Genomic DNA, 24,801 nt, shown 5'->3' on the forward strand with positions numbered 1-24,801 from the left:
CTAAAACCGAAACTGGTTTCGTCATACATTACCCTCTTTTATGCGGCCTTAACCCTCTCGATTTTTCCCCTAATTCACAGGGAGAAGTTAATCAAGCGATGCATCACTAAACAACTCGAACTGACACTTAAAGCCTACTTGCGAAGTAGTCTATAGTGGAATATTTTTTGAATTTCTGGTTATTAGATAAATATTTTATGAAAGTTATTATAAAACTAAAAAATAGATTTAATTTTATAGAAGACATATTTTCTTTCTAAATTTTATTAAAGATTTTTGTAAGAAGAAAATTAGAAATGATATAACGTTCTTAGACGAGGAAAATAGTAGGTTTGCAATTAGAACAACTTCTTTGGGCCTTTCCTCGCCTCACAAACAAAATTTAAAGAACTAAGATAATATCCAAATTACACGTTTATCATTACGCTCCTAACCCTCTTGCAAACTTCACTTAATACAAACACGTTTTTTTGATATTTCTTCTAGTGTTGCTTGCTGTGCCTTCCTATATTTTTGCCTATCTTACAACTAAATTTAATAATTCTTTCCAGAATGCCGCCGAGCTATATGTACCAATCGCCCTACCTAGCAGCGACTGCGCCAGGCAGCCTGGTCTCTTTGCCTACAACGCAGCTATCTCACGCAGCTGCTGTGGCAGCAGCTGCGACGTCGCAGTTTTATGAATACCAAAACGCAGCAGCGGTAGCGGCTGCTGCGGCGGCGCCATATACAGGACAGTATGCAAATGGTTTTGATGCATATACGCCATATACTGGAGCAGCGAGTAAGTTGAATCGGAGAAAATTAAATCACTGAGATCACTGACAGAAACATAATGTTTTGAAGAAATATTGAGTCATAAGCGAGTGACTGGTGCTCACCGTCGACTGTTGGCATCATATCCATGGATCAAATGATTTAATTATCTCTTTGAAACAGTTTTACTACTAATCAAAACTTTATTTTATTCTCGACACGTATTTCGGTAATATTATTAGTATCTTAGGGAGATAATTAAAACCAAACCAAAACTACTCACAGATGGCCTTAAATACCAAGGATTTAACAAATAGAACGAAAAATCCGATGAAGCATGGCTAAACAAAGTTTAAACCCAAAACTTTAACTGAACTATACAATTCATTGTAAGGGATAAAGGTCTATCCCTGTTAAGAATGGTTTTTTGATTTTTGAATTTTGCAAAACTTTCGTTTGCATCTAATTTTCGATTGTTATTAACTATGAGTAATTTTAAGTGTAATCCTACAAAATGGCCAGTATTTAAAATATGTTCAATCAAACTTGACTTTTCATCTCTTCTATATTTCACATGAGATATATGATAATCAAATCTGACATTAATTAATCTTCTTGTTTGCCCTATGTATTTCTTATCAAAATCCTTACAATTAATCTCATAGATCCCGGACTTTCGATTAATATTAATTTTATCTTTTAAGTTTTCTATAAGATATGTTAGCTTGAACGAACTTTCAAATAAATTCAAGTTACAACTTTCGAACCGAACAATTCAAAATTCCATTGTTTACCAAAAATCCATAAACCTTCCATTAATGAGACCAATTATCTTTACTATAGCATCTCCAACTTACAATATATCAAAGTTTTTGGTAGAATCATTTGTAAAAATACTGTAACTTTCCGAGCCAAAACCGATGAGACATTAAAATTACCTTATGATTGTTTTTCAGTCAAAATCAGTCAACAGTTTATTTTTAAAGTTAATAGTTAATTTTAAGTGTAGATGGAATCTTTGGTCCTCTCAATGTATCTTATTTGTTCCCAAGCATGCATGTACCACAAACTTTGGAATATCTGATTGAACTTTGGGAGTAATGTTGTCGATAATATTCGATAATAATTCGTTACTGAAACTATTTTAATACAACAGTTCGTATATAACTTAAGGATACAGTTGTAGGTAATTGTCCCTCTCCCCCTTTCTAGTAAAGCTCTTAACGAACCGTTTTGATGAGTTAATTGCAAATAATACATTCTAATACCAATACATTAAAGATGATAACTGAAGATGTGTTTGCCGTGTTCAACAGAAGCAAATGCAATAATTTTGTAGCACAACTCAATGGCTGTGCTCCATCCATTACTTTTATTGTCGCACCAGAAACAAATACTTTTAGATACATAACTAGTGACTCTAACCTTTGTTTTCAACATAAAACGGCTAGCATGCATTTCTTGATACAGGGTTTGATCTCATTTCCTTTAAGTAGTAACATACTTACTAAAGACAAATATATAATTAAAACATTTGCTAGGGTCGATGATAGCTGATTAAAAGACATAAATTTAAAGTCAATCTTAAAATCTTGACTGCATTTTAAAAAGATGAAAATAAGGAATACCAAGTTCCGTTGCAATCATATGATCCTATCTTGACAAAAGACTTTGAAAGAGGGTTTTTAAAGGCTTAGGTCCTTTGATAGGATTTGGCCATGTTAAGAAATCTTTGGGAAACCCAAAAGAGGAAATATAGACTAATGAATTTATTGTCCGGGATCTATGAGATTAATTGTATCAATTGTGATAAGAAGTACATAGGGCAAACAATTAACTTAATTAATGACAGATTTAAAGAACATGTAAAATCTGGAAGAGTTAACAAGTCAAGTTTGGCTGAACATGTTCTAAATACTGACCATTTAGAGGAATACATACCTTAAAATTACTTAAGCCAGTTGATAACAATCGCAAATTCGGCAAATTAGATGCAGAACAGACAGCTTAGCAATAGCTAGCTTAATAGGGATAAAGCTCCAATCCCTTATATTAATTATATAGTTTAGTAAGTGATTAAACTTTGTTTAGCCATGCTTCATTGGATTTAGTATAAAAGGGCAGGTGTAAGTAGTTTTAGTTTTAACCTTTTCTCGAAGATATTAACATGGTTAGCAAAACACATGCCATAAAGAATTTTGGTTAGTGAGAAAACTGTTTTGCAATTTGAAAAATATTATAATTTAAAATGATGTTGTAATAAATTAAAAAATAATTGAAATGTTCAAATTATTTTAGGTGCAGCAAATTACATGCCATATACTTATGCAGCACTGCCTCAGACACAAGCCATACCAACAGCAGGAACCACTACAGCCTTTCCAGGAATATCATATCCAGCAGCAGCTGCGCAAGCTCCAACGCTACAAGAGGCTCGGCTCCAGTGAGTGCATCAGAGAATGTAGAATCTTAGAGATAATAGTTGATGATACCTTATTAACTTTTTGGGCAGTTCTTTTGTCGTATGCAGATATTTGAGGTGCATTTCTTGATAGGATTTTTTGCACATACAAATGTATATTATTAATAACTGCGGATGCGTAGAATTGCAACGTAAAAAAATGGAGTACGGGTACTGTCCCAAAAAAACCCTATTTATGTATTTTTTTTTAATTCAATTATTTCTTGCCACATAAATATTAATAAAATTCATGTAGAAAACGTTTTAAATAAAATCTGCTATATTAAATAAAACTTTAAAGGCTATGATATTTTTGTAGACATTTATTACCATCGAATGTGGTAGATATAATGGTACAATTTATAATACTTAATGTTAATACTGTACGTGTACGTTAAATCTAGATCGATAGACTATGTTAAATATTAGATTATATATCACAAAATAAAATGCTAAATGAATGTTCGATGTGTACTTAAAATATGTGTACTTAATTTATTTATTTATTTTGTAATTTTCTATGTATATATTTTGGAATTTCTTTTAAGCACATGACAAGCAGATACTACTTAAATTATGTCATTGGTGTAACTAGTTATTCCTAACTTAACTTAAGTTATTAGGTAGCATTTTCTATAGATGTTAAATCAAACGTTAGTTACCCTTATTTTATTTGAGGTAAATATTTTTTCTCTTAAATTTTAAATTGAACTCAAAGTCTATCGGTTAGATATATTATGAATTTTTTAAAGTATTATAGGGGAGGTCAGAATTTCGATACGTCATCTCTGGGTAACTCAGCACCTAAAGTTTTATTAGGCCAAATATATAGATTCAGAGAAGTATTAACATTGCTGCAAATTTAAACGTATTAAAAGAAAAATTATATGTTTTCTTTTAAATACGAACTTATAATTTTTAGGAGCATTTTCCTTGTGAGACCAATTAAAACATATATGTCACATTTGAAAAATTAAAAGTCTCACAAAAATCCCACTACGGTTCTGTCGTTTATAAAAAATTTTTCACCATTGTGCGTTATAACGCACATCCTTAAAATCGTCAAAAGCTGAAATACTTTTACTATGTTCATAAGAAATGGTTGATTTAGGGTGTTTACATAGATGAAGATCCATAAATATTTACTAGATTTAGGGGCTTAAAAAAGTTTATTTTTAAAAAGTTTATTTTTATGTGGCAAAAATAACTTTTCAGCCTAATTTATTAAAAGCTGGGATATATTTTAGGCATTATGCTGCTTATTTTTGCATATAGTCAGTTTTTTCGTAGAAGTGAGGTACGCCATGTACATTTTTAACTTATTTTGCTAAATTAAATTATATCAAAAATAACTTTTTTTTTAAATGCGGCTGTGTTTAAAGAAAACATTAAATAAAAGTGACTCTCTTTAGGATGTCTAAGATGCCTAAATTGAAACTTAGAAAATAACACATATATCCTGTATAAACTTTGTAATACATTTTCAGATATATATTTTCAGAGAGGCCTTCAATAACTATAAATATATATTTATAGTTATTGATATATTATATTATATATATAATATATTATAAATGTATTTACAGTATGTAAAATATGTAATTTTTTTGGAGGATTTTTAAAGGAGGTCGTTAGGGACCTCCTTTAAAAATCCTCTAACAATTATTTATAAGCAAAAAATTAAAAATTAAATTTTTCCAATAAATAAAAACCCTAATACAGTCTTTAGCAGAGTTACAGCTTAGTTAAGTTAACTAATAAAAAACACCTTATATAAATGGATAAAAGTATAAAGGTTATTTAAATCTTTAGGCTTAATCCGATTGCAGAGTTATATACGTGTCATTGTATCGAAATTCAGATTTTCTGCACACATACCCAAAGTAATAAGGTAGAATGCTCAATAAATTAAATTGAAAAAAAATAGACTTCATTGCGGCTCTTTTGTAGACTGTTGGATTGTTAGTTCTGCAAAAGGAAGTGCAATAGTTATATTCGAATATTTTTACAATATCTAGCTAGTAGTTTAATAGTTAAAGTTATCATGTATAGTTCTAGTCCCGTATACTTTGGTTGAAATTTGCAAAACCTATTTATTAAATCTTATTGCTAAAATTAAAAAAAAATATGTTAAAAAAGGTTAGCGCAATATTTCACCATTGTATTTATGATTATATGATGTAGTACTTAAATATATACTTTAAAAATTAATATTTAATATATCCTAGTAGTTTACTTTCAAATGTCCAAACGGCCGCAGTGCCTCCATGTTTATTTATGAAACCTAGTATTCATTTACATTTTCACTTTTTACATCCTTTGTTTAATTACAAAATTAACTTAGAGCACTATAGTGTTAAAAAAGCATGTAAACATACAAAAAAACGCATTCAATAGGTGCCTTTTGCAATCACAGTATATTTAATATTCGTTTTGAAAAATTTTGAATGTCTCATAGTCAGCTAGCGTTAGATTCAAATTCTTACTGTTATAAATACGCCAATATTTAACACTTTTATATAAAATTAAATTTCTTCGAACTCGTGCTAAATGTTACGTGTGGACCAATCTGCTCTGCGTAAATTTTTATTTTCGCAGAATATGCAACAGTAAAGACTGTCGTACTTTTTATCTTTGGTCCTGGCATTTTTTAACTAACTATTTTTCTATGCCGAATATTTCTATTTTCCGTCCACTTAAAAACTCATTTTTCTACAAAAAAAATATTTTCTGAATTTTTTAACTATTAACTGGTTGTGGAAATACCTATTATCGGTACTAGATGTTGTGAAAATGTAAATAGTTCTCTAAATGTAGGTGATAATTGTTAAGTGAGTGCAGGGTAATTTGACTAAGATTGATTCATCCTGCATCTACAGAAAATCTTATAAAATAGAAATTAATATACTTGTTTTAGGCAATAAAAGACAATTATTAAAAAGTATACTAATAAAATATAAAGTGACAATATTTTATAAGATTTTTCCTAGACCATTTGTATGTATGTACACTTCTTATTTATAGACGATAAAATAAAAAGATAGTTATTTTATTTCATAGGAGGTATTTTATCTGGAAACTTCTTTTATTTTTCTTAGACAAAATAATTATTTATTTCAACTCTGTATGTTCGTTTATATAGAAAAAAAATCAGGTCTATAATTCTTATAAGATAGACAGTGTATTTTATATCTAAATAGTTCATCAAATGTAAGATTACCTAAATAAAAAATATGTATAAATATCAAGCTGCAGTAATTTTCGTTTTTTTTTCGTTTAGAAAATACAAGAAGGTATTTAGATCAACCCAAAAAGAGAAGACTTAAACGAATTATAGGATATCAGGAAATTGAACTAATAGCAAATCAGTATTGCAGCAGTACTATTACAAAAAAAAGAAATACCACAGGCTGCTAAAGACTTAATGACCCTATAAAAAATTGAAGGTCTTGAAGGTTCTTACAGACAGCGCATACTTAGAAGATAAGGGCCGGGTTGAGAACGCCTAGAATTTTTAATATAAAGACTAACTTAAGAAAGCAATAGCTGAATATCGCAAGCATCGAGGAAAATAAATAGTATATTCTTGGCTTTATCAGAGAGATATGACTGCTGGATTGATAATAACTTACATAAGTTCGCAAGTGGCTGGTAATCGCTAGATTCACCCTTGTTTGCATAAACATCTATAAGATATCAATTATATCAAACGAGTGACGACTTATAGATTGAATGAGCGTTCTGCCATAGTGTGATATCCTTGTTGGAGTAAACTATATAAAATTCTTATACAAAGTCTTCAATAAGCGAAAAAAATACTTTACGGATCTAAATATATTAAATTTTATATGATGTAAATTATCCTGACTATTAAAGGTAGGACTCGGACTGCCGGCCAACATACCCAGAAAGCACCCTTTATTAAGCCATTGGATATCCAATCCCGTGCCCGTTTGGACATACCGCCAATCCTATTGACAAAATTGTCCAAATGATAACCATTGGATAGTCAAACCGTTGATTCTAAAACTCAAAATTTACTTTCCATTCCCAAATATTTAACTAACGGTCAAACGATTCACTCTTGGACGGTAAAAATTCATTATTTATCCAATAATGTACACTTATTTGTACCAGTTTTGGAGTACTGGATAATAATTGGATAACTTCTGTTCATCCGGAGTAGCTCAATAGATAATAAATGGATATACCATCATATAATACCTACACAGAATATATACAAGCTTTCATTCTTCATCTGGCACCTTCCTTAAAAAAATGAGAAAATGCTTTGTTGAATAAGTTGCTATGTGTTTCATAAATCAAGAAGTTCTTTCTATTTATCATTCAGATCAGAATTTCACAGTTCGTTCGTACAATATTTCGAAGGCTTTACTTGTTAATTAATTTTGGTATGTCGATAATGTGGAGCCATCTGTCGGAAAATTGGTAAACTAAAAGTTTTCTCTTTCGGTAGGTAAAATTCAATGTGCAATTCGATTTTTTATTATTTCCTCGCTTATAAGTAAAGCGACATCTATAAAGCACATGAATCACATATACATATAGAATAAAAGAGTTATAAATAAAAAGCTTATAAAACTATTACCGTTAATTGAATATTTGATGAAATATTCAATGAATGCCATTACCCTGACTAATTCTTTGAATTAAAAACTGACTTTAATAAGGCTGTCCTTTTTTCCAAGTCCATTTTTCGCATCTCTAAGAGCATAATGTTTTATGAGTATCAACCACGTACAAGTTAAAGATCTATGAGTGTTATAAGAGTGTACACTCCATGAGAACTTAGAAAATGCCCTCAAATGCATCATCAATGCATCTCAAGAGGAACCATAAGAATAGCGCTGATATAAATCTAAGAAGAATAAGAAGGAATGCAAGAGGAATCGTATAATATTTCGGTTGGAAAGTAAATAGTTTGCACTTCATAAGGGTTGAAGATACTTCCTAACCAAAACCTTGTGCTAATGTAGAATCGTGTTAACATTTTAATTATCCGTTTTATTAAAATTATATAATATCCGTTTATCCGAAGACTAAAGAAAAAGATGATAGATAAAGAAGTTTACTTAGATAGGAAACTTTAATTCCATAGAATGTCAATAATTAAAAATAATAGATATTACAATATTGTCCAGTTCATTCATTATTTATAGCCATCCGTAATTGCAGTTTTTCAATATTGGATGGTTGTTAAATGTATGTATCTTCTTCATTTACCTTGATTTATCTGTTTGAATTGAATTGAATTGTCGAAACAGTGGGCTGCCAAGGCGGTTATGCATATAGGTCTCCTAATGGACCCGTCATGCCCCACCGGGGGTTACCAGAGCCCAACGGCCTTAGAGAAACCGATAAGGCTCTCTGGTCTGAAGGACTTCGGAAGTCACTCGGTACACTGAAAGTGTTACCCAAGTATTTGAACCTGGCGCGCGTGAGTGCTGGGCACTCCCCGACTACATGGTCAACGGTTTCATCCTCCTCACAACACCATCGGCATTCCAGGTTGTCCGCAATACCGATAGTATGGAGATGGCTTCTTAAGTGCCAGTGACCGGTTAAAAGACCTGTCACTAGCCGAATTTCGGGTCTTTTTAGGCGTAGTAGATTTTTGTTGAGACAGGCAGAGGGCCCACCTATGTGCGCTTTGGCCTGTCTTATACCAGGGGACTCAGTCCATCTTCGGTGGGTCCACTTGTCCAGCAGACCCTTCATTGACGCGACCGCAACGCATTTGGCGATAACAACTATGGGTGTCGGCCCCATCGGCACATTCGCGGATCTCAGTCTGGCAAAGTCTGGAGTCCGCTTCCTTATTACCTGCATGGCCTGCGTGGCCAGGTATCCAGACGAGCTGGACCTTGCAGCCAACCTGAACCAGTTTTTTCAGGACTTTTATGCACTCTAGTACAAGCTTGGAGCTTATCTTTGCGGCCGTGATAGCCTTAATGGCAGCTCTGCTGTCCGAGCATATTGATAGGACTGTATTGCGGTGTCCGCAGGATTTTCTGTCCGCATTTTAATACAGCGAATACTTCGGCCTGGAAGACAGTGGCGTGCTCCCCCAGCGAGTATGCCCTACTGGTATGTGGGATCCCACCACAAAGCCCTGATCCAGCTCTGTTATTCATTCTGGAGCCATCTGTGTACCAGATGGTCCCCCTATTTAGCAACGCAGGTCTGTTGGAATTCTGCCACTCCTCTCTGCCTGCAATGTGCGTTACGAATCCCTCGCAGAGCCATGCAGTCACTGCCCATCAGAAGGAGAGGACATTCCTGTATGGCCCGTGACCAAATTTTTTCGTGACGGTCTCGCCGATTTATCTGTTTTTATTGCTAGTCTTAATCATTTTATTCTTGTCACAATGCCTCTGATTATTTTTCGCTAGAGTCTTTATAGTATAAAATCAAGTCAAATTTCAAATTGGAAAAATTTTACTTTTGTTAACTTTTTAACCTTGATATTTCTAGAAGTCATCTATTTCTTAAGGCGCACAGGATAAGTCAACAAAAAATAAAAATTAAAGTGCCAAGCTAAGAAAATTTATCAGTATCACCTTGTAAAAAAAAGCTTCTTAATGAAACGTTGCAACTCTGCCTAATGTCATAATTTTAGAGAGTTTCTCCAGAGGTAATTTATTGCCCAGGGGTAATAATATTATAGGAAGATCATTCAAAGTTTCATCGAGCATTTGCAGAATTTCGTTAAAAGAATTATTTTCCTAATTTTCTTAAATACTGTATCCCCCAAAAAATGGAACAGTTACTAAATCGTAAAGGATATGATTCTATTTTATGATAAATTATGGATAAGGGCTGATAAATATTTGGATAAAAACAACAAAGAAAGAACTTCTGAGTTATTTCTGTATTAGTTGCTGTCTTATTTAGAAAAAAATGCTATTTTAGTCACAGAATTAGTGAGATAAATGCAACAAATTGTAAAATTATAACAATTATTTACAATATTGTTCTTGGGAATCACTAATAATTATAATTAAATGATAGTCTCATCTGATAAAATATATCCAATTATAATTAAAACTTAATGAATTTAAAGATCGACACCGAAATAAAAAGTAAGACTTCCGAATTATCTTTACGCAATCCAAATATGATATGTCTCAGTAAGCCTATAGTTGTTTCGCCGAAAGTAGGTGTCTGATAAGTTATCTAAAACTTTTATCACCTGAGCACACATTATCTATAAATGAATTCTTATGACTAGGGCGAAAATATCAACAGTGTAATTATTTTTGGAAAAATGAAAAATGGTTCATCATACCGAACTTTTGAGAACCAACTCGTTGGACGATGAGGCGGGCAGTTTTGTGGCTCCAGTGGGTGATTACAGAAACGATGTGGATTGTGGGTGTAAGGCTTTGCCCTGTCTTACTGAAAGACTAAATTTAGAAAAAATTGCAAAACCTACTATTTTTGTTTCTGTATTATCGTTCGCGGGATTTTTAAATGGGGTTATTGTTAAGTATTTTAGAGGAACATCGCAAGTTTGGAGTCAACATTATGGGATACCGCAAGACACTACTGGTAAGATCAAAGTAAACAAAAAATTCGATATTAATTTTTATTTTGTATATAAAATGAATATAAAAAGTATATAAAAAAGAATATTCGGTTAACATTTTTCTTAACACTTAGAGTTTATTTTTCAGTATAATTATGAATAACTGCTTGACAACCTCAGTAGGTCTTGGTTTATTATCGAGTTCCCTATTACATACATTAAAATAATAGGAAACAGACGTGATTCAGACAAAATAGGACAATATCAACCCAATTATCTTAAACGATCAATGTTGCCTATTCTTCTTGGATGCATGCGTTAATCAGATTAAGGGCCGATATTATAGAACTATTTTGACAGATAACTTAAAGTTAATTTCTGGAATAACGTCACATGTCACAGTTAAAGATAACTTTATAAAAAAATTCTGGTTTCTGGCATATATTCTGTTAATAAATTTAAATATAACCTAGCATTGAGAAAGCTTCTATTCCTCGACATATAGGTGGCGGTAAAAGCAAAATTATTTCCTCGAGACTACTGGACTGTCAAGCTTCTGATATGTCATATAAAATGCCGCTATTTTTCATAGTTCTTTAGCTTGTAGAGGTTTTCTTTCTAGAAGTATATCTATGGTTTTGTAGTCTTTATTTATTTTGGTATCGCAAATCGCAATAATGTTGGAAAACGACATATGCAATATTTTTGAAGGCCTATTATCCAACGCTTTAAATATTGTTGAAAGGCCTCGGCGGCCAAGAATATTTGGAAATCGGTTAGATCATTTCATTTTGTCGAATAAAACAGAACTTTTCGATTAATGAAAGATGAAATAAGACGTTTATAAAGCTGACATTTTATTACTGGTAACTTGATGGTTAAAGTTAAAATTTTACTTTTGAAAAACGTTTATCATGCCGGCCCTAAGCCCTTAAAACAATGTTAAGTTCAGACTAAAATACACAAATTTCTGTTCCATATTGGTCAATTGTGATAGCCACATGAAATTATTAGGTTGTTAGACGCTCCTTAATAGTTTTTGAAATTGCCATAGAAAAAAATGTCTTGGAAATTGAAATATTTCTATATTCTTCCCGAATTCAACATGTGTAATGTGTGAGATCAAGCTCTGATATTTTTAGAATTGATAAGAAGGACTGGATAAGGACTTGTTAGGCTAATTCGAGAATCACCTGTAAATACCTGTAATACGCTGTTAAATTTTAATTAACCAAAAAAATATTCACTCTAAATTTATCAATTAAAACATTATCTTTGTTGTTTTTAGATTTTATCAAAAATATTTCATCAAGGTGCATTTTATTAAAAAGTATGCCTTGGCACGTTGATTGTGCATACTTTTCGTTGAAGTAAGTATCTTAATCATAGGTTTCGAAATTGATCCAATGCTGTTGTTTGTATGACTTGGATACCTAGATTCCCGGACTTAAGTCTGTTCGATTATAGTTTATGAGCTTATTGTGAGGTTTTAAACAAATGGTAAATAATTACCAAGATGACGGAAATATTTTCTCTTTATTATTTATTTCTGTTAAAGTAAAATAATTTGCTGATTAGCCTATGATAATAATTTTGTTTAAAATTACTTGTTTTCAGCCTAAAATGTCTGTTATTGATTATGATTGTTCGACTAAAAGATAGTAAACAAAGAAGATATAATTTTTTACGATATGGCTTTACCATAAAAAATTATATTACAGCCACATACAAAGAAATAAAAAAATTGCTTGTCTAGTCTTCAGATTTTTATCGAGTCTAGTTCATAAGTTCGAGGCTGCTAAATATGAAACAGCAAAGTATCTGATATATACAAATTAAAATAAAACAGGTGTCAAGTAACTGGTTTCAGGTAACTGGAGTTTCTGAAAACTATTTGAAAGACGTCTAGTTTGTCCTTGAAAAGATATAAATTGAACAACAACTTATAAATAGACAGTTTAGTTGAAGAGCCAGTAGCCTATTCCGCCATAATCAATTGTACTATTTGAGACTCCAGAAAACATGTGATGCGCTTATGCAGTATACATCATTAAAGTCAGAAAATCATTCAGATAGGCGTGAATATGGATTTTCTATTACTTATGTCTTAAATATTTTTTAAAACTTTGCTTGCGATACTAATATATAAATGTTTTACAGAGTGGATAATATATATAAATGAAGTTTTTGTCGGCTTCTTTGCCTTGATTGTGGCTTACTGGGGCAACAGAAATCATAGACCCAAATGGCTTGGCACGTTAACGATCTATCTGGCAGTTTTTTGCATTATTTTGGTCATTCCTGAAGGATATTTGCCTTACAATAAGGGGGAAACCGATATTGATGTTGTTAATGGTAAGAGTCTTTTTTGGTTACAATTCAATTTATATCTATTATTGCTTTTTAGGAAAGATGTTGTGTACAATAACGACCAAGATGGAAATTAACGTCTCAGAAGAGGCCAATAATAATCAAAAAGTCGCCTTTGCAATTTTGATTTTATATCAAATTATATATGCTCTCTATACTATATCGTTTATAACTCATGGAATTACGTATATTGATGACAATATTTCCCCCGGACAAGTTCCAGTTTCAATAGGTAAAAACCGAGTTTTAAAAATTAAATATTTTTTCTTAAAAGTATTATTTTTTAATACCAATAATTAAATCTGTATTCTTTAGCTGTGTATTCAAAGTAGTACATAAATAGACAATTTTAAAACTTTCCAATCTGAATTTTTGGTACTACTGGGAATCTTAAAATTTGCATCAACACAATTGCCACTACTTTTCTTTTTGTAATAAATATTTGCAAAGAATACTGGTGTAAATTTAAAAATAATATTATAGTTAAAAGAAATCTGATTGGAGAAAATCGAAAAAATTGAATAGCTACAATGACCTTTAGAGTTAACGCACCTTCGCCCTTCCTTCTTTTTTGTCTTAGAATTCAGAAGGGCACTAGTTTTTATTTAGCAAAATAAGCTGTTTTACATATTTGTAAATGATTTGCATCTATTGTTTAGGAATAAGAACTTACATACAAGTCAATAGACTTTTCAAAATTTTCAAATTTTGATATATTTCTTTTACCTCTTTCACTTTTTCTTTACTAATAATTGCTGTATCTTCTGCAAAACAGATCATGCCAAAAAGAGCTGCAGCAATTTATTTATGTATTCCAAAAACATACACAAATTTAAGAAAATATACAGTACTTTAAATTTAAAGCGAACCACCCTTAATAAGTTTTTTTTAAGTGCATACAATCTTCTATCTAACCAACGCGAAAAAGATAAAATTGCTTGATGTATAAGCTAATAGTAAGCCAAAATATGTAGTAGTAAAAGTCAACCTAAACTTTGGTAGGTCAAATGATTATCTCATATTATAATAAATGAGAATTTGTATTTTCAACAAGATGGAGCTCCTCCGCACTATGCTCTGACAGTTCGAGAGTGGCTTAATGACCAGTTTGTTTTCAGGGATGTTGATGGGCAGGCGTGGTGCAATTGAATTGCCCCGCACGGTTGCCAAACTTAACACCACTAGATTTTTTCCTATGGCGGTATTTAAAAACCGAAGTTTATAATACCCCACGTCCCCACCTGAAAATATTAATTAAGATAGATTAGATTTAAAGGATCGAATTACTCGCAAATGTAGAGATATTAGGAAATACTTGCCACTGTTCGTGAGGAACTTTAAAACAGACTTTATTATTGTCTCTTGGACACTTTGGGTTGGCTATTTGACATACGAAAGTATGACGCCGATAAAATGTTCTATATTCTATTATTACTAGACATTTTTGTTTACTATTCGCTGGTAAGTCAACAAATTTAATTTTTTTGATTTGGGACGGTTGAATAGACATCGTAATGCTGCTCACAATGATGTGTCATTGACATGATGGGGTTTCCCATATCAAAGTGAGGTTAGCTAAAGGTGATTGAACTGTGTCAAATATAAAATTAAATATCCCCCTGTATATCTAGATTGACCTGTTTTTTTTTGAAGTTATAAAGGGTGGTTCGTTTTAAAAAAAAAACCCTGTATATTACGAAACACCCTACAGCGTTTTAAGAAAAATATTTTTTTATTCTAAATTAAATTACTCATTAAGTAATCATCTCAGCTACAATGTCTTTAAAAGTGCTCCTACATGATTTATTTTTTTCTAGCTACGGTATTTGCCACTCAACGTATGGGAAAACAAGCAGGTATTTACAAAGCCTGGATACCATTTGTATTCAATACACAAAGTGTTTTTGTATCAGTAGGTTAGCTCTCATTAGATCCTATAATTTTTCCAATAAACTAATACATTTTATTTAAGGATGGCTTCTGGTCGCTTCATTTCTACTTATAGCAGGCATATTATTAGCCATGTTTCCTAAGGTGATGCCAGGTACTTTACTAAGAAAATCTGTCAACTCTTTACTAAGTATTGCATCTGGAAATGCAGTTGTGGAGCCTAAGCAACAAACTGATGGTAGGCAATGAAATTTTCACGTAAATTTTTTGACTTTATTCTATTTTACAGGTTTCTCTAAAACCTTATGGCGCATCTTAAAAAACAAAATCCTTCTTCTCAACATAATCGCAATGATGTTTATGCAAGCTGCTATAATTAATTTTAACATCAAAGAGAAGGATTTCAACCAATCCAAGTATCACGTGTCCAAATACAACGATATTTCGGGATATAGTGATCCAACATTAATACAATTCACCACTAACTTACTTAAACAGCCTGTTATTGCAATATCATATATAACAGTAGGAGTGGTCATTTCTAAAGTAAAACCCTGTGCTAAATACCTTGTATTATGGAATATTAAGATATTTGTAGTAGTGCTGTTAGGATTTGTAGGAATAAGATTTTTTAACTGCACAACAAATCTACAAAATCAAATTGGAGGAAAGTTAACTATCCCTTATTGCAGCTGGAATTGTGGATGCCTATTAGATGGACCCTTTCAACCAGTGTGTCTTAATGGAGGAACACATTATTCACCTTGTTGGGCAGGTTGCACGGATTATGACAGTTCTTTAAAGGTCTGAAGATAATTTAGTTTGAAATTTGGAGAAGACTGGAAAACTCATTTTATTGCAGCTCTTTGGAAATTGTACATGTGGTGGTAGTGGCAGATCAGTTGCAACAGAAGGTTCATGTGATGCTGACAGTTGCAGTACCCTCTGGGCATTAGCGCAGACGCATGGAGTAGTTTCTTCAGCTTTATTGGGAACCGCATTCATTGTCTCAATAATTATAACACTCAGATGTGTTGAAACCAAAGATAAGGCACTTGCTCTAGGATTATACTTGACGTTTATCAGTTTGATTCCTTATTTACCTATGAAAGCTATTTATGATGCTATTGGAGGTAATGTGTTTAATTTTCTTTAGAACATTAAATTATGTAGGTTTTATTTTAGATAATTTTTGTCAATCATGGGGACGTCAATCTTGTCTGTTCTACTCAGAAGGCTTTGGATTACTTTTGGCTATTAACACAATTTGTTTAAAAGTTCTTGCTATTTTGACTCTAGTTGCTTTATATTTTGTTATTGGTAAAGTTGAACTTTTTACTAACAAGAACTCAAGAGCAGAATCTGATGAAGATTTGTCATATTTGAGACGCCCAGGTGTAGTTCATCAAACTGTGCCTATTGCCAACAATAATAACCTACAAAGCAGTTCTTTAGAAGAGCCAGGAGTGTCAGCACAAAATCCAAGTGAAATCAGTGCCTTAATACATAATCCTACTGATATCCTAAGAAACAAACAAAGAAGTGAAAGCAAGTTGGATAAAGCAGTAAACCGTTCAAGCAAAAGTAATCGAATTAACTCCTATTTAAGTGAAGGTGATCTTGTTCCACCACTTAATTCAAACCTTAAACTAAAATCGCCTTCAAGAACATCGAACTCAAATAATTCGGTTATATCCAGCGATTCATCATTATCAGCTATTGCTAATGCTGTGGGTGATGATCATGATAGTGACTTCTCAACTTTGCAACGTCCAGGAAGGGTCAAGGTATTGCCAACTAAATTATCTCCTAAACTTAATGCTAGGAATGGAAAGCCAAATCTTCAGGAAACTGAATTTTAACAGTATTGTTCAGTCATATACCAATATTAATTTGTTCCTTACTGATTTATCTGGGATTAAGGAGATTTAAGGAACTTCATTGGATGTCTCTTCATAGCTCTACCGCTTAAGCTTTGACAATTGTAAATAGTTATTTAATCGATTAAACTATTTAACCTGAGAAGGTGTTATCTAACTTCTTAATAATGTATAACTAGGCTTAATTCCCAAAAAGAATGTTTATCTTTATTATTTATTGTTTTTATTAAACTATTTTACATTTAAATTAATTTTCTTTGTACATTTTAATATTCACCCATAAGCCCTAGGTCACTGGTGTCGGTATATCTTCTTCAAGCTCAAATTCTTCATCAAATATCTGCAGATCTTTAACGTAGTAGCAGACAGCTGCATCAAATAAAGTGCCAATAAGCACAAACCCTGCAGCAGTAAAGTTCATGGAATATCGTAAGGCCTCACCATTGTAAAGCCAACAGTTTCCATTACCATTGCAAGTTTTCCCCCACACTAGACATGCTTTATCTAAAGAATATTTATTAATAAGTATATCTGTAATATATTAATGAGTATATATTAATGAGGTATATCTGCTGACATTTTACCGATCCTGTTAGTTTCTTCAAATCATAGTTTAAGACTACAGAATAGGTTTAGATGAAGCATCAACATCAATCGTAGACATGTGACATAAGAAAAATCAGAAGTATGCTTACCCATTATAGTTCCAAATAGTATTGGTGAAGGAACAAATGCACAGAGACTCATCAGCATCAGTCCAAAGCCCATAGCCACTGACTTATCTCTTTCTTCAACGCACCTAAAATAAATTTAATAATTTACAAAGAAAATTGATAATACAATCTATAGATCACCTGACAGTAACCAAAAAATTTGAAGCTCTCCCAGTAGCTCCGCTAAACTTTAACAAACATAACACGCATAGGAATATATAAAACTGCGAAAAACAGTCCACATAGCAACTCCCAGATTTCACGTAATCATTTTCCATATTAAATTCAAAGGTTTCTATGTCAGATCCAAAACTCTCGGTGTTATTTTCCTTTCTTAAACAGGAGCAGTGAGTGAAACGATCGGTTCCATTTATATCAACAACTTTCTTGCATCCGGCATGACAGGCTGAGACAAACGTTTTTGTTCCATCAGAAGAACAGACTGGATTGTATTTTACGTAGCTGCAATGGCAGTTTGAATTGCACTCTGATATCGGATTCAGCCTAAAATAGCACCGACTTTAGAAAAAGTTTTTTATATTATGGACAGAGTTTGCATATATGTATACTATAGATGTAGGGTCTGTCACTTTACTATTTTTGGATTGTTTTAATATTTTTTTTAGTATTAAAAGTATTTAAAAACAAATAAGTCTTAAACTGCATTTCGAAAAAAATCTGTAAAACTGATGATGATGGTTTCTGGAAGATGATCAAAAGACAAAAGATAAAATAAAAGAAAAAAAAGAGATCTTTTTCTAAATATGTTTGTCTTTTGTATTTTGAATTATTTTATAATTATAAGTTATTGTCGTAATAGCTGACAGAACACTTGAATCGAAATTATGTTCTCTACATTTAGTTTACACTATTCAAATGCTCCGCATTTTTTATTCAATATATGCTTCGAGAGTTATTACTTTATATTTCAGCTAGTTTAAGTTCATTTGAAAAGAAACCCTCAAAATTAGAAATATTGTTTTCCAGAATTTTAAAAAACCTTTTAAAGTAATTGGAAACCTTACTTGGAAACCTAAAGATACATTTCTAATTTTCATGCTAACAATAATGAAATTCAAAGACAACATAAACACGAAAATCAAAAAGAAGAAACTGAACTAAACTTCTCTAAATTAAATATAAAATATTGTGGAAAATCGGATAAACTATAAAATTCAATCATTCAGTCTTCAAGGGACCATAAGGAAATACTTGTTTGCTTAGTTTCATCAGGATTTAAATCTGCCTAAGTTTAGATAAAAGTCTGCTTAAGCTGCTAAGCTTACGATAACTATCTAATAGATATCTGAAATCGAATATACGAGCTTCAGTGGTTAGTTATAACCACTGAAAATATAAGTCACAAATTCAGACGCAGAATCCTACAAAATTTCAAACTTTTTTAATGTTTAATATTTAATAAGTTCCTTAATAAAATCAAAGGGAGATATTACGACTTAGTGTATTTTGATCTTAATGTCAATAGGATTAAAGTATACTTTTAGTTTCGATAGCTTAATTGTGAGAACGTTCAGATGCGCCATATTCCATCATTCTTAGTTTACTTTATTTGTCTAATAGTTGGAAATATATCTTAGGTACCTACTCTCCATTTGGTAGCAATGGCGTCTTATTATCATTCTCGGTACAACCCAAATAAGCGTATGACATAATTCCCATAACGGATATAGCACCAACAATAACGTTCCATGCTGCAAGGTACCTGGCTCGTGGCTTAAATTTAGATATAATTAATCCAGAAAGTAAAATTCCGATTGCCGAAAAAACCAGTCCGGCGCTGCCAGTGATTAAACTGGATGCCGACGCAGTTTGTCTATACTGAGTTTCTATGTATTTTGGGAGAAAAATCCAGTATGGCATGTAGCCGAGAAAATAGAATACTGCAGCAAAATTGTTAAGCATTAGTGTACGATTTGACGCTAGGCGCTGGAAAGTTTTTACCATATCTACAAGAAAAAAACTACAGTCAATATTAGATATATAAACGTAATTTATGAATAATTTAGTTACTGATTTTTAAATCCAGTGATACTATAGAGATATAACACTAAGTTGTCAAATAATATTTGCAAAATCTATAAAGTTCAATGACTAGCCTTATCTTCTGAGCCTTAGAGGAACGTTTTTCATATAATTTTTTTAGCTGTGTTTGTTTCTATTTCTTAGTTAATCAATCTGAATCAAGCAGAAGATAGTGAAGCAATGCTGTTCAATACTAATTATACAATTTAAAACGAATAACATCCTAATGTTTAATTCTTAATATTACCTCTTTAAATTCTGATTTTTATTTCCATTTTAGTATATAAGAATAAGTTGCTAAAAACACACTTACCTTTAAATGAAGTTATGGTTTCCGGTTCAACATCCATAGGTTTATTCGATATTCTTGAAGCTTGTCGTTTGATCTCTTTTCTGACTGCAGCTCTGGGTAGGGTTTTAGGAAATAGAGCTAAAAGGGAAGCAAACACAAATAAAATTACAGCTAAGATAATCCATCCTAGCCACCAGGCTCCTAGCCATCTTGGATCCTTGGTATCTATGGTTGGTGTAAGTGTGGGTGAGATGTAAAGTTTTAGGCAAAACGATGCTAAACCATGACCAATTGCAGGACCCAGCATTCTTAGGAAGTAGGAAAAACCTAAAAAGCAATATAAAATAATTTTTATCTCTTTCCTTTTTTTTTTGTTAAGCTTTTACTTACTAAATAACGCCGGTGTTTTTGATCTTTTAATATTATCATCCATATACGAGACTCCTAAAGTATAATACAAAGAACCACCAATTCCTGATATAAACTGGGCAGCAAATAATAAAAGCGTCGGGGATAAGTTTCTAGTGTCTTTCTCGCATACTGAATCTCTTCTGGATTCACTACTGCACAAGAATTTATTTTGCTCTTCTAGCAAAAAGTTTTTTGTAGCGTTGCTATGATTTCGATATTCTTCAGTGAGTAGTAAAGCATCCATGCCAGGTCCATATAAAAAGTGAGGAAGAGCAGTTATGATGCAAAAGAGAACAACTGTGTACATTCCTAATGCCATCCATCTTGGTCTGTGTCCACGGCCAGTATAGTAGCTTAGAATTACTGACATAAGTAGCTGGCTCAGGTCATTACCAACTGAGATGATGCCTAATAACAGGAAAATATTATCAGGCGTTTAATAAATCCGGCAAAGAAGAAATAATAATTATGATCATAGCCAAATAAAGAAACCTAATAGAGGAAAATAGTTATAATATCAATGTGCGGAAATTACATTATATTTTCTAATATAATCACATTTATTTCCACCATTTCCATCATTATAGATTATTTCTTTCGTAAGTACTTGATAAGTAAATTTAAGTTTGTAGGCCTCTGATACTGTTTGAGACTTATATATTTTTATTTCATATATTAAGAAAAAGGAGTAAATATATCATCCATACGAAAGATACCTCTTAAGTATTTATTGGAAATACCGATGCAAATTTAATTATTTAATAGAAACACGTTTTGTAGGTGGTTCAATGAGATTGTTTCTAAATTCTCAAAGTCAACTCAATAAATATTTTAGTATATTTTTTCATTATAAAGGGTTTTTAAATAAGAACACCAGATTTGAATTGCGCGCCATGATTATGACGTGACAGATAGAAAGTTAACAGATAGGAGTTAGTAAACATGAGCATTACACGCATAGAAATATGATAAAGATAGAATGTGCATAAACCACTGCGCATCCAATTTTGGGCGGATGCATTGGAAGCCGCCATTTGTATGGTCTTCACCTTCTGCTAGCTGATCAGCTGTTTTTGGCAATTAATTTTGTTTGCTTTGAATTAGAGCAGTTGAGGTTATTTCTTTTTTCTTTCTGTTTACAAATCGAAATTTTAATATATTTTTTTTGTATTGACATTTTGTATGACGTGTATACATGTTTTTTCTCATATTTTTTAAAATTTATATGTGACAGGAAAAACACATGCAATGCAGCTCTATTCCCGCGAAAGAAGACCATACTAGTGCTGTGCGATGTTTATCGAGGTTTTTGAAACATCGATCTTCTTGATCGATCTTGTTTTATTTCTATGCACTATCCAGACCCAGACAGAAGTTTCAATTTATAAGTGAAGTGTTTATTTATTTAATTTTGATTAAGTCGGTCTTCGATGTTTTCCTCAACGTCGATTTAGGAAAACACCTATGTTTTTAAGGCATCGATGTCATCATTGATGCACTCGACCATACAAATAGTGGCCATGGTCATTAGACAATCGGCGAAGGACTTGGACCATTCTACACTTTCTTTATTTCTATGATTACACGTTAGAACAACACTTCCTGGTTGTCAAAAATTATTATCAAAATGGTGAGTTTACTTGCCACTATCCATAAAGTGAGTTCAGAACAAAGTATCAGGGCAGTTTGCGAGAGTGTGGCAGAACGGCCAGGGACGTCAATTCATCATCCGGCACAAGAATTGGACGTTTAAACAGGAACTCTTCAGCGAAAGATTTACAGCTGTATGCCTACAAAATCTACCTGACTCAACAACTTCTGCCAGCAGAGCATGAACAATGAAGAGAATTCACCAATTAGGTCCTTGAGCAATCTGCTGATTTTGCAAAGAAAATAATTTTCAGTGATAAGACCCATTTTGACCTTGAAAACTGTCGCATTTGAGGCTTAGCACTTCACCAAATGATTTATCAGAAACCAATGCATGAAGAAGATATACAGTAACTGTGAATGGCGAACGTTATCGGGCTATGGTAACACAGTTTCTTGTGCCTCATTTGGAAGCTATTTGATGACATGTGGCTTCAGCAGGACGATGCCACATGTCGTATCGCCCGTGAGACATTGACGATTTTGCCCAAGTTTGCTTCTGATCCAAGCTCTTGCGTTATAAGCCCTATAAACTTCTGGCTGTGGGGTTATCTGAAGTCACAAGTTTACACCAATAAGCCTGCAACCATCGAAGTAATGAAGGCCGAAATTAGACGCAGTATCAATGGAATGCCATCACATGTATACAAAACCGTTATTGAAAATTTCGTCAAAAGGGTACGCATATGCCAGCAAAACCGTGGCGGCGATTTACATTATTCTGTTTCATACATAATTCCTAAGTATGTATTTTCTAAATCAATAAATATATAAATGTAGCAAACTATTTAACTAAACACTAAAATCTAAATTATAAAACTAAAATCATGTTTTATTGAACAATGAAATATTGCGCTCTTATCAAACACCGAAACATAATCGTATTAAAAGATTTTGATATAAAAAAAACCAGGAAAATGTTTTCAGAAGATAAAATAAGTAAAGTTATAAAGGGAAAAGATATAAAGAATATATAGTCTAGAAATAAATGTTTATTGAGTATTTAAACCGAAATAGAAGACTTTAAAGCAATTATGATATATAAAAACGAAATTAGTTAATCCACTTACTAACCTATTGATGTTGAATCTCATATCTCGACAAGAAAACATATTTTGTGTTAAAGGGAAGAAAGTAAAAGTAAAATAATGAAAACTCATTATCAGAAGGAGAGGTAGAAGTAAGAATATAGAGAAGAATTATTTTCGTTAAAAATAAAACCATTTGCTTATTGTATATGCATTCTACATCATAAAACAATCCAAATTATTAATTTTCAAAAAATACATTATACCAAAAACTTATAAACGTAAACATTAAAACATTAAGAAACAAGATTACCTAACATTATTGTCTATCATACGTTTAAAATATCATCTTAAAACTTCATACTAGTAAAATTATTATAATGAATGAAAATATTTACTATAATTATAGTGCAACATTTCTAAGAAAATTAAGTTGAATCAAGGTGAATTTTTGAAAGCTAATCATCCAGTATTGTCAGTTTTAAAACTTTTTCCTCCCAAAGTTGCATTCATATTAAACTAAGTTCTAAATTTTCATACAAAAAACAAGTATCGAGTTTAAATATAAATGTCAACATTGTAGATCAGCTGCTTGAAAGAGTTGTATCTAGATAACTAGATAATTTTGCCAGTTTTTAACATGGATTTTAACCTAAATTTAATATTGCCATAGTATTAGATTAAAATTTTATATATAGATTTAAATTTGCCTAAATGGTATTCCGTGGTTTTATTGGTCATGTTAATACGGTAATTTATCTGCTAAACTTTTTTGAAATTATTTTTTCCTTTAATCAATGAAGAGCTCATTATGAAAATATTTGCATAAGTAAATGACCAAAGTTAATAATATGTTGACTTTACTTACCTGTTGTTCTACTGGGTATTCTAAACCTTTTTTCTAGGGTGGTAATAGTTCCATTAAAATAAGCAAATGAGGCAGAAAATATACAACCTAATAATCCATACAAAATAACGTATGCCTTTTTATTGGCAAATTTCTGTAAACATATTCCTTTAAGGCACCAAACTCCACATGTCGTTTCCTTGACATTTATACTTATTATATCTGGGGATATTTGACTCGCCAAATGAGTGTCACAATTTGTCAAAAATGCACTACTCTCTTCAGATTCACTGGATATAAATCCGTTTCCAATATTCTTTTCCATTATAGTATGTTTTTTTTACTTAAATTTAATTATAACTCGAATAACTATTTGAGACCAATTCATATTTAGGATATTAGGTTAACCGCACGTGAAATTTTTAAAATGCGTTTATTCATTGCTAACTTTTAACACGCTTGTAACGTAAGAGTTATAAACTTAACGAATAAACAGAAGATAAGGCAACAATAGCATAAAAGATTAATTTTTATTTGTAGTAACGTCGTAAGACATAATTGTTAAAGTAAAAATACTGTTATATTTATAAAATGCGACGCGACTTTAAATCTTGCGGTGCTCTATAGGTTTCGTATACATTAAAATGAGCCTCTATTATCCAATTGCCATTCAGCTAGTTAAAATTAGATTTGTGAGCTAACCTCCAAATAGTTAATTTCTTTTTAGATCTAAGATATCGCACGTAGCTTTAAGAGACTGCGCATGTTATAATGACTTAATTGAGAATGACGTAGAATATTAGGACGTTAAGTATAGATTAAGGTTTCGTGAACCGTTTTTAAATTTGTTAATTCTCATGCATTGGCAGAAAAAATCGAATTAACGATAAATTTTTAGCAAATCGAAAAAA

At 31.8% G+C, this 24,801-nt stretch overlaps 3 protein-coding genes across 4 annotated transcripts in view; 2 read left to right on the top strand and 1 right to left on the bottom strand.

Annotated features, from left to right (window-relative positions):
• LOC126748356 (RNA-binding protein 24-A-like) overlaps nucleotides 1–6,465 on the top strand; it is a 48,293-nt gene extending 41,828 nt beyond the window's left edge. For both annotated transcript variants that reach the window (XM_050457522.1, XM_050457521.1), the window contains exons 5-6: nucleotides 552–784; nucleotides 3,055–6,465. In XM_050457522.1, coding sequence (XP_050313479.1) covers nucleotides 552–784; nucleotides 3,055–3,203 — 382 coding nt within the window. In that variant the 3' untranslated portion in view covers nucleotides 3,204–6,465. The remainder of the gene's footprint in view (nucleotides 1–551; nucleotides 785–3,054) is intronic.
• A 3,923-nt stretch (nucleotides 6,466–10,388) lies between these two features.
• Nucleotides 10,389–17,153, top strand: LOC126748851 (solute carrier organic anion transporter family member 2A1-like). Its single transcript, XM_050458356.1, has 8 exons — nucleotides 10,389–10,789; nucleotides 12,927–13,121; nucleotides 13,174–13,368; nucleotides 14,954–15,052; nucleotides 15,109–15,264; nucleotides 15,316–15,830; nucleotides 15,889–16,159; nucleotides 16,212–17,153. Exons 1-8 carry the CDS (start codon nucleotides 10,513–10,515, stop codon nucleotides 16,886–16,888), a joined length of 2,385 nt encoding a protein of 794 aa, XP_050314313.1. The 5' UTR covers nucleotides 10,389–10,512; the 3' UTR covers nucleotides 16,889–17,153.
• On the bottom strand, nucleotides 17,107–24,431 carry LOC126748852 (solute carrier organic anion transporter family member 74D-like). Its single transcript, XM_050458358.1, has 7 exons — nucleotides 23,912–24,431; nucleotides 20,345–20,773; nucleotides 19,976–20,281; nucleotides 19,226–19,586; nucleotides 17,761–18,123; nucleotides 17,602–17,705; nucleotides 17,107–17,410 (listed from the first exon to the last, which is right to left on the bottom strand). The coding sequence occupies exons 1-7, from the start codon at nucleotides 24,213–24,215 to the stop codon at nucleotides 17,193–17,195; spliced, it is 2,085 nt and encodes a 694-aa protein (XP_050314315.1). The 5' UTR covers nucleotides 24,216–24,431; the 3' UTR covers nucleotides 17,107–17,192.
• Between the last annotated feature and the right edge of the window lie 370 nt (nucleotides 24,432–24,801).

This window comes from Anthonomus grandis, chromosome 22, assembly GCF_022605725.1.
Source record: "Anthonomus grandis grandis chromosome 22, icAntGran1.3, whole genome shotgun sequence".
Lineage (NCBI taxonomy): Eukaryota > Metazoa > Arthropoda > Insecta > Coleoptera > Curculionidae > Anthonomus > Anthonomus grandis.